Here is a 15,058-nt window from a genome sequence, read left to right as displayed (position 1 = left end):
TTGCTTATTTCACCTAGCATAATCTCCTGAATGTTCATCCTTGTTAGAGCATTTATGAGAATTTCCTTTCTTTTTACAGCCAAATATTCCATTGTCTGTGCTACCACATTTTGTTTATTCATTCATCAATAGGCTTAGGTTTCTACCTTTTGGCTGTTGCTGAAAATGCTGCTGTGAACATGGATATACAAATATTTATTCTAGTCCCTGCTTTCACTTCTTTTGAGTATATAATCAGAAGTGGAATTGGTAGATCATAAGGTAATTCTGTGTTTACTTTTTTGAGGATCAGCACACTTCTCCGTAGCAGCTAAACCATTTCACATTCCCACCAGCAGTTCAGAAGGGGTCCAACTCCTCCACATTCTTGCTTATACGTGTTATTTTCTGGAGGTTGTTGTTTGATAACAGCCTTACTGATGTGTATGAAATGGTATCACATTGTGGTTTTGATTTGCATTTCCCCAGTGAGTAGTGATGTTGACCGTCTCTTCGGGTGCGTGTGTTCTAGATATTAATCTCTTATCAGATGTAGGCTTTGCCAGTATTTTCTCCTGTTCCATGGGTTGCCTTTTTACTCTCTTGATAGTGTTCTTTGCCTCACAAAAGTTTTTGATTTTTAGGAAGTTCAACTGATCTGTTTTTTCTGTGTATTGCCTGTGCTTTTGATGTCATATCCAAGAAATCGTTGTCAAATTCATTGTCATTTTCCTCTATTTTCTTCCAAGAGTGTTATAGTTTCAGCTAAGTAGCTTTTAAAACTACTGATACCCTGGCCCACTGGGGAAGGTTCTCTCTAATTTCTTTTCTGGGATGAGGCCCAAGCATACATTTTTTAAAAACCCCCAAGTGATTGTTATGTGCTCTCAGAGTTGAGATTCTCTGGGTTAAAAGAAGAGTAAATAAAAGTTACCAAGCCTGAGCTCTTACTCTGTGAGTTGGAAGATGAAATTACATCTTGCTACCTGTTACCCATTTATGAGCCATTGTGTCTAAACATTAGGCCTCTCCAGTGCTATTTGTTGGACCAGTTACAAGAAAAAGCACTGTCCCTTGTTTCATGCACCTTTATAACAAATTTGGTATTAAACCCAGTATCTGCTGCTCTCATCTGTGACTCAGAACTGCATTTTAGAATCCCAGGTAAGGTTGAGCCCATTGATTCCATAATTCTTACTTTTCTCATATGTAAATATTATGCTCTGTAACTAGTCTCATAAGAAACTATATTACCTTGATATTAAATATTAGGTGGGCTGATTTGAGTACTTCAGTAACATTGAGAAATTATTGTAAAAGTTACAGTAAGTAAATTTTTTTCTAAATGAACACTAGCCCAAGGAGAAAGTTAACTTTTTTTTTTAACTGGTGTTTTTGATTTACTTCAAAAGCCTACCGAATTACTGTTGGTAGTTCATTCACATTTCCTACCTCTAGAGGGAGTAATGACACTGGAGAATAATACAGTAAAAGTAAAAAAGGAATCTTGAGATTTCAAGTATATTATCTTGAATTTGGATCAAATTACAGCAGGAAATCAACTTTTCTTTTTTAAAGTTAAGAATATCTATAAGTAGTATTTTTTAAATGTGAGAGAGAGCAGAGTTAGAGAGAAGTCAACTTTTTGTTAAGGGATATTTAGAATTTCACAACAACCTAAACTTAAAAATGGGTAAGGTTCCCAAAATTTATGAGTCTGCAGTTTAAAATTTAGGCTACATTTCCCCCATAGAAATGTCTGAAAAGAACATTAGTTTCCAATCCAGGGAGATTTGTACTGTGGATAATATTTATATTTAGGGAGGTCGTACTGGCTATGGATGTTATAAATATAACTTGTCTGTCAATCTTTCCATATAGGAGATGAGTCTAATTGTTTCCTGTCTCTAGTAAATTACTTTTCTAGGTTCACTCTTACCTCGATGTCGTAATCCCTTTTTCTCTTTGAGGACATGTATCTCTTATTATCTAAACTTTTCATTATCAAACTCAAGTGTTGAATGATGTGGAAATCTTTTTGCAGTAGGCTCTTTGGATGGAAGTTATATGTCCCTGCACTCACTATAGAAAGTTGGGAACTGATTAGATTCAATTCTGAGCTCAGAGAGCTCAGTGTAAATGTATTTTGTCTACTCGATGCCTGAATCTTAGTGTTTTTCTTCATTTTCTCTTTTCACAGCCATAAAATTGCAGCCAATATCAACTTCCAATCTATCAAGCTTTCCCACCACGAACGCTTCTCTTTTGAGTAGTAAGCAGGTGGGGCACGGAGAGAGGTCTGTGAGCAGAGTAGAATGCTTTAGTCTCCCCAAGGAAGCTGCACAGCCGTGGTTGTCAGGCAGCGTATTTGTATGAAGTCCGTGTGGGCGGACTCTCTGATAGGAGGGGTCTGTGTCCTAGGCAGACATGGGAATGGCGAGAGGAGGGACTCCTGATTGGTTCGATAGAGTACCTCCTTTTCCTTGTTTGATCTTATAACAAAAATGCCTTGCCCCAGAAAAGTGATAACATTTGTACTTTTCAGGTCAAATTCACCCAAATTTCCTGTTTAAAAATAATTTATTCACACCAGTACAGAGAGCAGAGCAACACTGAGCATCATCCCTGAGAACTGTGTTGAAAAATTAACTAGGAGGCCCTGCAGCGTGTAATTTCTCGCACGCGTCTGGTAGACATTCCCCACCCTTCCCTGACCACCTTCAGATAGGCGTCATGGTAACAATTAGGCAAAATCCTACCCATTTTATTTCCTGATAAAGTGGGGCAATATTTACAAGTTGACCCAATATCGTAGGTAAAACTTATCCTGTGATTAAGTTGTATCTTTAACTGTAGAAATTGATGTTAGATTTAATTGAGAGATCTCTCCTTTCTAGTCGGTAGACTTCCTGAGGCTTCCATTAGGGCCAATGCAGAGTGACTAGGGAGGGGAAAGTTCCCAGTTGTATAGCTAATCACACTTCTAATAGTTTATTAAGGAAGCAGGGAGAAAGAAGGGCTTATTTTATAGGTAAAATTTCTTATACTTACTATATAAAAGAATATAGTTAAATGCATTTGAATAATGGCACTGTAAATATAGAGACTATTAGGTAATAGTATTTGGAAAAAACACTTTAAATACAACTAAATTTAATTCATTAGCATTTTTAGTGTTTTTGTTTGGTTGAATTCAATAAAAATTTACTACTAATTTCCTTGTCCATATTTGTTCTAAGCTATAATACTTATTTAATATTAAAATATTTATTTAATTTTTAAAAATCAGGGCCTTAATTGGTTTCTAAATATTAGGATTGTTTAAAACGTCTGTCAAATTTTTCCAAATGAGATTTCCATGGTCAAAATCTGCTGTAATGGCCAAACTCTATCCATGTGCTCAGTATAATAAAGTCATCTCAGCAAGCAGGGGGCCCTTACTCCAGATGTAGACACCAGAAGCAGGAGAAAATAAAAAGAAGGCTAAGGGCTAGATTGGGCTTTCGGTACCTGCAAGAGGAGTAAATTCTAAAACTGCTTAAGCTGAAAATACCCAGTCTTTAAAACTCAGCAAACTCAAAAGTAAATTCATGCTGGGAAAGACTAGTATACTACATTTATATACAACATCAGAACTTAATAAATGTTTCTTGTCTTAATGGTGTACTTAGAGTTTGTAGGGTTTCCCTGCACATTCTCATTGATTGTCGTAACAACTTGGGAGTAAGCAAGTCCAGTTATGAGCCTGATTTTATTGATGAGTAAAACTAGTAAGTTTAGTGATCTGCCTAGTCATTTTGACTAACAGTGGCATAATTAGAGTGCCTTGCTGTCTCCCACTGACAAGGCATTCATTACTGGGGAGGCGGGTGGTTGGGAGTGAGGAACAGATTCATCTCTTATCACAGAGTGCCCACCATAACGTTGGGAATAGTGAATAGAAGAAGCAAAGAGAATTGTATAGAATTTCAGTTGAATCAGTTCTGTTATATTCCTGATTGATGAGGAAGACCCCGAAGGGCTAAAAATTCAGCACAAAATGAAAGACAGCTGCTGCTGAGCTTTATCTTCTAGCAACTGGTACCTAGGCTTTTAGATCATCTCTGTTCTTAGTAAATCCACTGCATAATGATACATTGTAGTTAGGGATACAATTGATCAGCTTGGGGCTATGAAACTGGCCTTGTAAGTCTACTTGGAAAGGCATAAATGCTTCTCAACACAAGCTTATATTTCCTTCACACTTTTGGGTAAACTTTCAGTAAGTGGTAGATAGAAAATAGAAGGGTGCCACACACAGTGCTACAAGCAAGACTTCTGCTATTAGCCAAGGGCTTCCCGACTCAGGTCTGTTGTTCTTTAAGTAACTGGCCCATGTTCCCAGTATCTGGTTCTGAAAACAGGTAAAGGACAAGACTTCTTGACCTTGATATTGGTAGCCTTCTCCTAAGAGAGCAATATAAGAATTTTGATGCCCAGAAGAGTTATTTTGACCTACCACCAGTATGTTCCTGTTGACGTGTTAGCTTTTTGAAATCATATTTGCTTTAATTAGCAAGTAAATACTTGAAAAAAGAAACAGGAAATCATATTTGTAAGAGCTTGAGGTACCATTCAAGTTATATGAAGACTTTTCAGCAAAAAAAGTTAATATTATTCACTTAAGCATAGAAATGTCATTTCTGTTTACCATGTGCAGAGAAATAGAACTAATATTAATAAATATAAATGTTTGAGTGTTGACTGGTTTTCTACTGATAAAAAATATTTTCTTGTTTTCTCTCTCAGAGATCTGTTTATTAGAAATATTTTTAACAAACAAACTTTTATTTTTAAATAGTTATTTGTTGTATATAACAAAAGCACCGTGAGGGCAGAATAGAATCTCAAATAAGGCACTTGCCTGTCTGGTATTACCGTATTTTGCTGTGTACAACGCACACCTTTTTTGCCCAAATTTTTGGGTGACAAATTAGGATGTGCATTTTACAAGGGCAGTACTAATTCTGTATCTATATAATTGTTTTTAATTCTTTTATTTATGCTTATATGTTAACAGTGTAACTCTAGAAAGCAATGATATTTGTATGCAAAATACATACCCTGGGATATGATAATTGGCTTTGTTTCTAAATATAAATAAATAACAAATTGAATTAAAAAATTAAACAAAAGATTTTTTTCCTGAAAGTTTGGGCCAAATACATGGATGTGCATTATACATGGGAGCATAATGTACACGGCAAAGCACAGTAGGTTTCTTTTTTTAATTATATTTTATTGATTATACTATTACAGTTGTCCCAATTTTTACCCATTTTTCCCCATTCCACTCAGCACCCCCCACTCCCTCAGGCAATCCCCACACCATTGTTCATGTCCATGGGTCATGTGTATAGGTTCTTTGGCCACTCCATTTCCTATACTGTACTTTATATCCCCATGGCTATTCTGTAACTACCTGTTTGTACTTCTTAATCCCCTCACCTCTTCACCCATTCCTCCACACCCCCCTCCCATCTGGCAGCCATCAAAACGCTCTTAGGATCCATGATTCTATTTTTGTTCTTCTTCTTTGTTTAGTTTGTTTTTTAGATTCAGTTGTTGATAGATATGTATTTTTGCCATTTTATTGTACATAGTTTTGATCTTCTTATTCTCAAATAAGTCCATTTAACATTTCATATAATAATGGTTTGGTAATGATGAACTCCTTTAGCTTCTTTTTGTCTGGGAAGCTCTTTACCTACTCTTGGATTCTAAATGATAGCTTTCCTGCGTAGAGCAATCTTGGTTGTAGGTCTCTGCTTTTCACGAATTTGAATATTTCTCACCAATCCCTTCTACCCTGCAAAGTTTGTTTTTTGTTTTTTGAGAAATCAGCTGACAGTCTTATGGGAACTCCCCTAGTGGTAACTAACTGCTTTTCTCTTGCTGCTTTTAAGATTCTCTCTTTATCTTTAACGTTTGGCATTTTAATTATGATGTGTCTTAGATGGACCTCTTTGGGTTCATCTTGTTCAGCACTCCTGTGCTTCCTGGACTTCCATGTCTTTCCTTCACCAAAATGGGGAAGTTTTCTTTCATTATTTTTTCACATAAATTTCCAGTTTCTTGCTTTTTCTCTTCTCCTGGCACCCCTATGATGCAAATGTTGGAATGCTGGAAGCATGTTGAAAGTTGTCCCAGAGGCTACTTACACTGTCCCTGGTTTGTTTGTTTGTTTGGTTGGTTTTTTTTGGATTCTCTTTTTATTCTTCTGATTGGATTTTTTTTTTCCTTCCTTATATTCCAAATCATTGATTTGATTCTCAGCTTTATCCACTCTACTGTTGTTTCCCTACAAATTGTTCTTTATTTCAATTAGCGTATCCTTCGTTTCTGACTGGATCTTTTTTATGCTTTTGAGGTCTTCACTAAGTTCCTTGTGCATCCTTATAACCAGTGTTTTGAACCCTGCATCTGATAGATTGCTCATCTCCATTTGATTTAGTTCTTTTTCTGGAGTTTTGATCTGTTCTTTCATTTGGGCCGTGTTTCTTTGTCTCCTCATTTTGGCAGCCTCTGTTTGTTTCTATGTATTAGGTAGAGCTGCTTTGACTCCATGTCTTGGTAGTGTGGCCCAATGTAGTAGATGTCCTATAGGGTCCTATGGCATGGCATCACCTATCACCCAAGCTGGGTACTGAGGTGTGCCCTTTGTGAGGGCTGAGTATACCCTCTTATAGTCGAGCCTTGATTGCTATCGGTAGGTCAACGGGAGGGGTTTACCTAGGCCATTCAGCTGTGAGGACTGGCTGTAACCACTGACCACCAACTTCTGCCCTCCGTGGAAGATCAGCTATATGTGGGAAGGGTGGTGGTGCTACCCAGTCATCTGTAGCTGTCCATTGGGTGTGCTGGCCCTGGGGTTTTCTGGGTGATGCAGGCCAAAGTCAGCCCCACCTGTGTTTTGCCTGGGGCCACCCTGCCTGAGGTATAAAGTAATCTGAGGTGGCTGCTACTTTGTGCTGGGCTTGGAGATTCCCAGGCAAAGCCAAGCTGTGAATCTAGGCTCCCTGCTGCTAGTGTCAGGCCGGGGCCACTTAGGAAGAGATGCAGGGGCTGAAGGCTCACTAAGGCTGGCTGTTGCTTGTTTGAGAGGATTTACGCAGTTGTGAAGAACGCTCCAAGACCAGCCATTCATATGGAAAAGCAGCTTGCGTGGACCCATAAGTTGGGTAGAGTGGAATCTCTGGGCATCTCCAGGGTGGAGCAAACAGTATTAGCCAGATTGTTGGAGTCTCAGATATGGCCCCATCCTGTAGGCTCTGTGGCTCTGTAGCTCTGCACGGGAGGGCTCAGAAAAGGGACAGTGGCCTCTGCTCGCCTTGATGCCAGACACTTCAGCTTCTCCCTGTATACCACTGGTGCTTTTCAAGCTTCCACCTTGGTGCTAGAGCTCACAGAGATTGAGTCCTAGTAAGTCCATGTGTGGGTTCTTTAACAGGAACTGCTCAGGACTCCAGAAGTTTATCCCACCGACTCAATCCCCTCTGGGTTTTGCAGCTAGAAGTTGTGGGGACTCATCTTCCTGGCCATGGAATCCTGGGCTGGGGGGCCTGGTGTGGGGCTGGGACTCCTCACTCTTAAGATATTCCTCTCGAATTTTTATCCACCACACGTGAATGTGGGACCAGCCCATTCTGTGTCTCCGCCCCTCCTACCAGTCTGGATGGGTGTGGTGTTTTTAATTCCATAGTTGTCAAACTTCCATTCAACTCAATTTCTGATGGTTCCGAGTGATGGTTGTTCTATAGTTTAGTTGTAATTTTGATGTGGTTGTGGGAGGAGGCGAGCCCAGTTTACCTATGCTGCCATCTTGACTGGAAGCTGGCATTAGGTTTCTAATCACAGCCAATATTTCACACGGTTGCTGCTCTTGTCACTGTAATTGACAGAGCTCCGTGGGCCCCATAAAAAAAAAATACTCTTCATTTTCACCTGGTGTAATTTGCTTGTAGTGAAAGGACATTTTTCCATTGCTCTGATATACTGTCACTTTCTTATAAAGTGTTCCTGTCCTTTGTATATATTACATATTTTGCCATTAAGATCCGGGTTTGAAGTTATTTTCTCTCATTCATCCAGTTGCCATACATTTTTACTTTAAATCAGTTTGCTTTTGAAGAATAATGCAGTTTTGAATGTTTGACTCTTAAATCTACTATGCCTTACCTGTTACTAAAGTTACCACTACTTCATTGTGATCTTTACCCATTTCTTGTTACCCTATCCCCAAGCAACTTTACTGCCTTATAGAAAAATCAACCTGATGTCCTTTTAGTCCCTAGTGCTACTTCTAGTGCAAACTAATTGGGATTTCTTTTGATAAATCTAATATATAGATATATATAGATATCTCCAAAAACATAGCATGTAATCAGAGCTGCTAATCTTCATCTGTTTACCTACCAATCCTTTTCCCTCCCACCTTCCCTCTCTCCATCTCTCTCTCCATTTCTCTTTCTCTCTTAATTTATTAAACTCTAAGAAAGGGGAAGGAACCAAATAACATTTTGTCAGTTAAACCTGCTTGTGAAAAATAAAGACAGCTGGAAATTGATGGCATTAAGTTTGCATAAAGCTTTATAGTCTTTGCAACTCAAAGTTCTAACTTCAAAGTACATGTAGTGAAAATGTGAAAAAGGCTGAAGTTAAAAATTATTTTTAATTAGAACACTTGAAAGAAACATTGAATACATTTTTTGTAAATTTATTTTTAAGCACAAATAGATACATCTTCTCATTATATTTTGACATAAATTCACCTTTTTCTCCAGTTTCAGGAATAATACTTGTTTTATTTGTCCATTAACTGACTTTCCCATCTGTAATGTAAAATTCATGAATAAAATAATTTATTAAATATTTTGTAATAGGTCTCAGAAAACTCTTATGTAAGCACATCATTATTCTTTTTTTTATCCAAGCACCCAAGTTCAAATAACCCTCTAAAGAATGGAGAGAGAGAGAGAGAGAAAGGGAGGAAGGGAGGAAGCAAGGGAGGCGGGAGGGAGAAAAAAAGAAACTACCCTACCTTCTCCAAGATGTATTTTAATGTAAATTTACTGATGGCTTACAAAATGCTTTTTTAGGGATAGGTAGTACTCCCATTTTTTAGATTTAGAAAGCTGGAGCCTATTTTAATGGCTTTCTAACTTAATACAGCAAATCATTGGTAGAACTGGCATTAAAATTTCCCTTTGACTTTTCTTTTTCCTGCTAGACCCATCGTAGCAGATGTTTTGCTGTCAATTCAGCTCTACTTTGGTCCTCTTTCCCCTTCCTGTTCTTTCCTTTCTCTTCCTTTCTCTTTCCCCAATCCCTACTACTACCTCTCCAGAAAACTTCAGTTTGCTAATCTCACCTTCTTTAAGTAAATCACTGTTAAAGGAATGGGAGAATACTGCACTTAGCTTATACCTTAATGCATAGAAAAATTTGGCGAAAGTTATATTTTAGATATACTAGTCAAAATGCCATTTATTTAAGACAAAATTATTTTTGCCCTTGTGAAAAATCAGACTAACATAATATGCCAGAACAGAAAATAATTATTCCTAATTCTTTACACTGAGATGAGGTGACTATTTTTAACTCCTACTTTTACTTTAATTATATTTTTATTAGCAAATAGTAGGGTGTACATGTGCTTTTATCATTATTAATAGATACCACATTTGACTCTTGTTGTCATCTGTTTCTATCGATAAAAACGGCCATCTCTTGTTTCCCTTGGCGAGCCGGGGTTAATGTTGACATTGTTATTGTCGCGGTGAGACAACTTGTTTTTCTTTTAAGAATGTACCATAGAATGGCCTGTTGTTTCTTCCCTATTTCTGTATCGGTGGCTTCTTTTCTAAGAGGAAGTTGAAATGCTTTAAAAATTGCATGTGCATTGGGAATGCACAATGAATCTTTCCCCTGCCCAGTGCTGGTATATTTATTACGTGTAATGCCACGAAAGTAGATCTTTTCAGCCTCCACACCAAGTACACCAACAGGACATCTCTGCAAAAATACACTACAGTTTTGCCAACTTCAGTTACAGAGTTAACTACAGAAAAGCAGGTCTCCTATTGTTTGTACCTGTCCCTGATAGTACTTTGTGATTTCCTTTCTCCAGCACTCGGGGTTCTATTCAGTGACTCCCAGGGCCCTTCCCCCTGCATTCTCCTTTCCTTTATTCCTCACTGCTGCCTTCATAAACTGATCTTCGGGGATGTAATGGTGGGTTCGAAGGCAATATATTTGATAGTTAAAAGCAAGGGGGTGGATGAATAAATGTTGGACTAAAACAAAACTTTATCTGTATAAGAACTTAGGGTAAACCATCGCTAATTTGAAGCATCCTTTTGATGCTTCAGAGATGTTAACTCTGTAGAGGTGGAGAGGGTGTTTTTAGCATCCCAATGAAGGGGTTGGTCACTGTACTCTAGTAGAGCTCAAAAAGAGCATTATATTTTACCCCAATAAAAGGGGGGGGTAAGCTCTGACTGATGTGGCTCAGTGAGTTGGCATCATCCTGCAAGCCATAAGGTCACCAGTTTGATTCCCAGTCAGGGCACATGCCCAGACTGTGGGCCAGGGCCCTGGTTAGGAGTTGTGAGAGAGACAGCCAATCTATGCTTCTCTCACACATTGATGCTTCTCTCTCTTCCTTCTCCTCTCTCTAAAAATAAATAAGTAAAATATTTTTCAAAAAATGGAAAGGAGGTAAAAATATACACACAAAAGAGCAAAAGATGGAGGAGGTGGTCCAGGTTGGGAGAACAGCAAAGGAGACCAGTTAGAAAAGGAAAAAGTAGGTAGCAGAGACTAGAACTTAGGAAAGTGGGATCATACCTCTCTTGCTCTCAGATGTATTATTCCTAGTATGTAGCAGGCACTCAGGAAATATTATTGAATGAATGAGAGGGTAAGATGCCAAAGCTAAGGTAAACAGGACAAAAGTATTCAGGAAAGTGAGTTATTCTTTAAATTTCTATCTTAATAAATCTGACATTTGGGGAAGATGTGTTCATTTTCTCTTCCTCTGAGTTCTTTAGCTTCTGGCATTGGAGAGATTGGGGCATATACAATGACATAGCACTGTGGTCTTTCCTGTAATATCAAAAGTGTCTGAAACAACAGGTATTTCTGCCAGCAAATGGTGCATTAATATCTGGAAAGTAAGAGTGAACATTTGAGATGCCTCATTATTGCAAACACTTGAATAAAAAGATGAGTTATCTTATTGTTTGATGAAACATAGGAATGAAAAATTTATTTTGAAATCATGATTGTGAGTGTGTGACTTTCTTCTGTTCATTTTTTTAGGTGGCATCCTTAGCTGGGCCTGGAGGGCAAGTGGAAATAGAACAAAACTTTCTTAATAATAAATTGAAGACAATCACTGCTTATTTTGGGAACCTGATCCGAAAACCAGTCTCTGAGTCATAACTGTGAGGCGGCACAAGGACGAAAAGATCATGAGTGGTCAAAACCTCATTCAGACGAGAGACTTGAAATTTCTTTCTGTATGCGCTGATACACATTGTACCCACAGTCTTAAATCACCATGTGAAATGGAAACTTAGAGAAGGTTGATGAATATTACTGAACTACTTAGAGAGTTTCGGGTAAAATTAACTATGTATTGGGTTGACCAAAAAATTTATTTGTTTTTTTTTCCATAAGGTGACTGTAGTAGCACTTAGTTGTCTTTAACTTCACTTGAAACAATTTTGTTAAGATTGTATTGTGACAGTTGTCATATCAGCATGCATTAAAAAAACTTATCAAAATTGGTGAATTTTTGTGTAGCCATTTTAATATTGAGATGGAAGAAAATATACAATTTTGGCATAGTATGCTTTATTATTTCAAGAAGGGTAATAAAGCAACTGAAATGCAATAAAAAGATTTGTGCAGTGTATGGAAAGGGTGCTGGGACTGATCGAATGTGTTAAAAGTGGTTTGTGAAGTTTCATCCTAGAGTTTTCTTGCTGGATGGTGCTCCACGGTTGGGTAGACCAGTTCAAGTTGATAGCAATCAAATCGAGACATTAATTAAGAACAGTCAACGTTATGCCACATGGAAAATAAGCAACATGTTCAAAAAAATCAATAAAGTTATTGGTGAAAATGAAAAAAGTGTTTTATTTTACAGAACAAAAACAAAAAGTGTTTTTGGCCAACCCAATATATTATACATTAGGGTAGGAAGTGTCTGATATGGGAAAGGTAGGCTTTCTCCTGTGCTTAATGTCAGGCAGCAGCTCTGTATGTGTATGTGTATGTGCCTGTGCCTTTATTTTTTTTTTAATATTATATGTTTGATTTAACATCTTTGTGTGTGACTGTAAAAAACAATTGTTGTGTGGTTTTCTTCTAATACAGAAAGATGCAAAGAAAACAAACCCAGTTAACCCCTGTTGAAATAAGTAATGTTACACCTTTAAGGGTGGAAACAGAGAGACAGAATGGTACAAAATGAAACGTGAAAGTCTTCCTCCCTCTACCCCTACCCTTCATTCATCTATCTAGAGAGAACAGTATTTTAAATTCCTTTGGAAAACAGAAAGGAAATGCAGTAGACTCTAATACACTTTTTCCTCCTCAGTGATGCACTGTTCATTACTCCCCCACCCCTTTTGTTACTTACTGTATTTTTTACTAGTATATCCTGGAGGCCTTTTCCTATCAGTGCATACATACAGGTCTACCTTGTTCCTTTGAGTGGCTATCTTGTATTTCATCTCCCGGATGTACTGTAATTTAACCAGTTTCCTATTTTAGGATGTTTTGCAATCATCGACTGTTCTGTGCTGTGATTAGAGTACGTGTTTTCCTCCATGTCCCCAGCTCTAGGCATCAAGCATTTTAATTTTTGCCATCTTCTGTGTGAGAAAAATGGTACCTTTTTGTCTGTGAGTGGCCCAGCCTCCTTGACTATGAATGGGATTTGACAATATTTTCATACATTTTGGTATTTTTAAAGTAGTTTTCCCCTTTTAAATTGACAGCTCCTATCTTTTACCAGTTTTTCTTTTGGATTGTTCTTTTCCTTATTCATATGTATGAGTTCTTTGTAAATTAAAGAGCCTTTTGTTTTTAGTAGGTATTATGTGTTTCCACATATTGTAAATATGTGTTTCCAGTTACTGCCTTTTAGACTTATTTTGTGATTTTTTTTCCATATATGAGTTTCTAATCTTTACATACTCAGACTTAGCAATCTTCCCCCTCTCCCCTGTATTTGGGTTTATGCCCTTTGGGAAGATCCTTTCCATTCCCAGAATATAAATACATTCATCCAACCTTTTTTCTAGAACTTCCTTGTTTTCATGTCTTTGCTCTACTTGGAATTTACTTTTATGTTATAAAGTTAGTGTTTTTAAAATGTCCATTACAAAAAAATGTGAACTATGTTTTGTAATATGGTTTGTATTTTTTCTATTAAAATGGCCATGAAAGGAGGAAGAATATGTGTTGCTTCGTTATTCATCTAAAGTTGTGTTCAATCATTTTTACAAGTAGGTAAAAGAAACAAGACTTTCTGGCTATTGGAGATCTAGACCTTTTATCTTTTAATAATGTGAGCATATTAAACATTAAACAAAACATGGTTTGAGCAGAGATGGAGCTGGGGAAATTGGAATAAATAGGGGGAATTTCCAGTAAGTACTGGAAAAATAACTCGTAAGTAAAAAAACACCTCTGTTGGAGAATAGAGAAGCAATGCTAATTTTAGTCTCTTGAAATTTTACAGTGTAGGCCTGATTGCTCTGTAAAATAGTAGCAATTGCACTAACTATGAAAGATTAAATTAATTTTTTATTTGCAACATTAAAGTCAATGTTCTCAGTTTTTATACCTTTTTATCATGTGACATTAGTTAGTATATATATCATAAACTCGTCACCATTTTTTTAAGTAATGGCAGCATCGATCAGGAGCACTTCTGTCTGTGGCCCCTAGAACTAGAATATGACATGACTTAACCACTTTGGGTGGGAAGTGAAGGGTAAAAGCAGATTTCCAAAGTCAGTTATTTTCTTAGTTTTTGTCCCTTAAACTTTGCATATACTTTTTTCACAATACATTTTCTTACTTGCATATTGTTAATATTAAAATTAATTTGTCTTCCTGAACATACATGACCTTATACAAGTAGAACAGGAAGCCTGACCAAGATTTAAATATCCCTGCACTCTAATCACACACAGATATAACTGATTTTAGACCTGTTATAGGTTATTAGTGCTCAAAAAAACTTTATTATGCAACCCCATGTTTAAATACAATCTTATCGAGAAGTCAAATGTGCAAAATGGATAAAAAGTAAAGCCCCTGGATCTGCTTAGGATAAAACAAGTAAAGAAGCTAACAGTCCTTGTTCTAGTCCAACTCTTTGTTGTTAAATAGGAAAAATTTTACAGTTAAAACAATTGGAAAAAAAACAATAAAGTGAATATGTATTTTAACAATTTAAGTCCAAAGCGAACAACTCAAAGAGTTAACAACCTCACCCCCACCCTCCACCTTGAGCCCTTGCTCTGCACCCCGTCTCCCATATCTCCATTTCCTTTCCCAAAGGCAACCACAGGTAACAGTGCAGAATGTGTCGTTTAAGACACTTCCGTGCAATGAAACCTTATGAGCACACAGTGCGATGAGATGTGATTGTATTATTTTGACATTTGGTTTTTTAAATTTAATGTCTTATAAATTTGTCCACATTAGTACATATACATCTGCACTATCATTTTTAACGGTCACATAGTACAAGTGTATGAGAATGTTTTACCCATTACCCAAATATAAACATTTAAATTGTTGCCAGATTTTGCAATTGCAGACAGTACTGCCACGTATATATCTGAGTAGAGTGGGCTCCTAGAATTGAAATTTTTGTCACGGGTCATACTTATTTTTTCATTTGGTATATCTGTCACGTTGCCCTCCAAAAACATATTCTCATCAACTATTCATGAAAGGGGCCAGTTTTCCCCAAATTTTCAGAAACATTGCATATGCTCACTCATTGGCGATA

General features: G+C 37.2%; 1 protein-coding gene across 2 annotated transcripts in view; it reads left to right on the top strand.

Moving 5' to 3' along the window:
* Positions 1 to 13,544, top strand: part of TGS1 (trimethylguanosine synthase 1) — a 50,645-nt gene extending 37,101 nt beyond the window's left edge. The window contains exon 12 of one of the 2 annotated variants that reach the window (XM_045204935.3): positions 11,341 to 13,544. In XM_045204935.3, coding sequence (XP_045060870.2) covers positions 11,341 to 11,353 — 13 coding nt within the window. In that variant the 3' untranslated portion in view covers positions 11,354 to 13,544. The remainder of the gene's footprint in view (positions 1 to 11,340) is intronic. The other variant, XM_024572249.4, reaches the window with a different exon arrangement.
* The last annotated feature ends 1,514 nt before the right edge of the window (positions 13,545 to 15,058 follow it).

The sequence above is a fragment of the Desmodus rotundus genome, chromosome 8 (assembly GCF_022682495.2).
Source record: "Desmodus rotundus isolate HL8 chromosome 8, HLdesRot8A.1, whole genome shotgun sequence".
Taxonomy (NCBI): Eukaryota; Metazoa; Chordata; class Mammalia; order Chiroptera; family Phyllostomidae; genus Desmodus; species Desmodus rotundus.
Note: the sequence above shows the minus strand (reverse complement) of the source record. Positions and strands in the feature narration are given on the sequence as shown.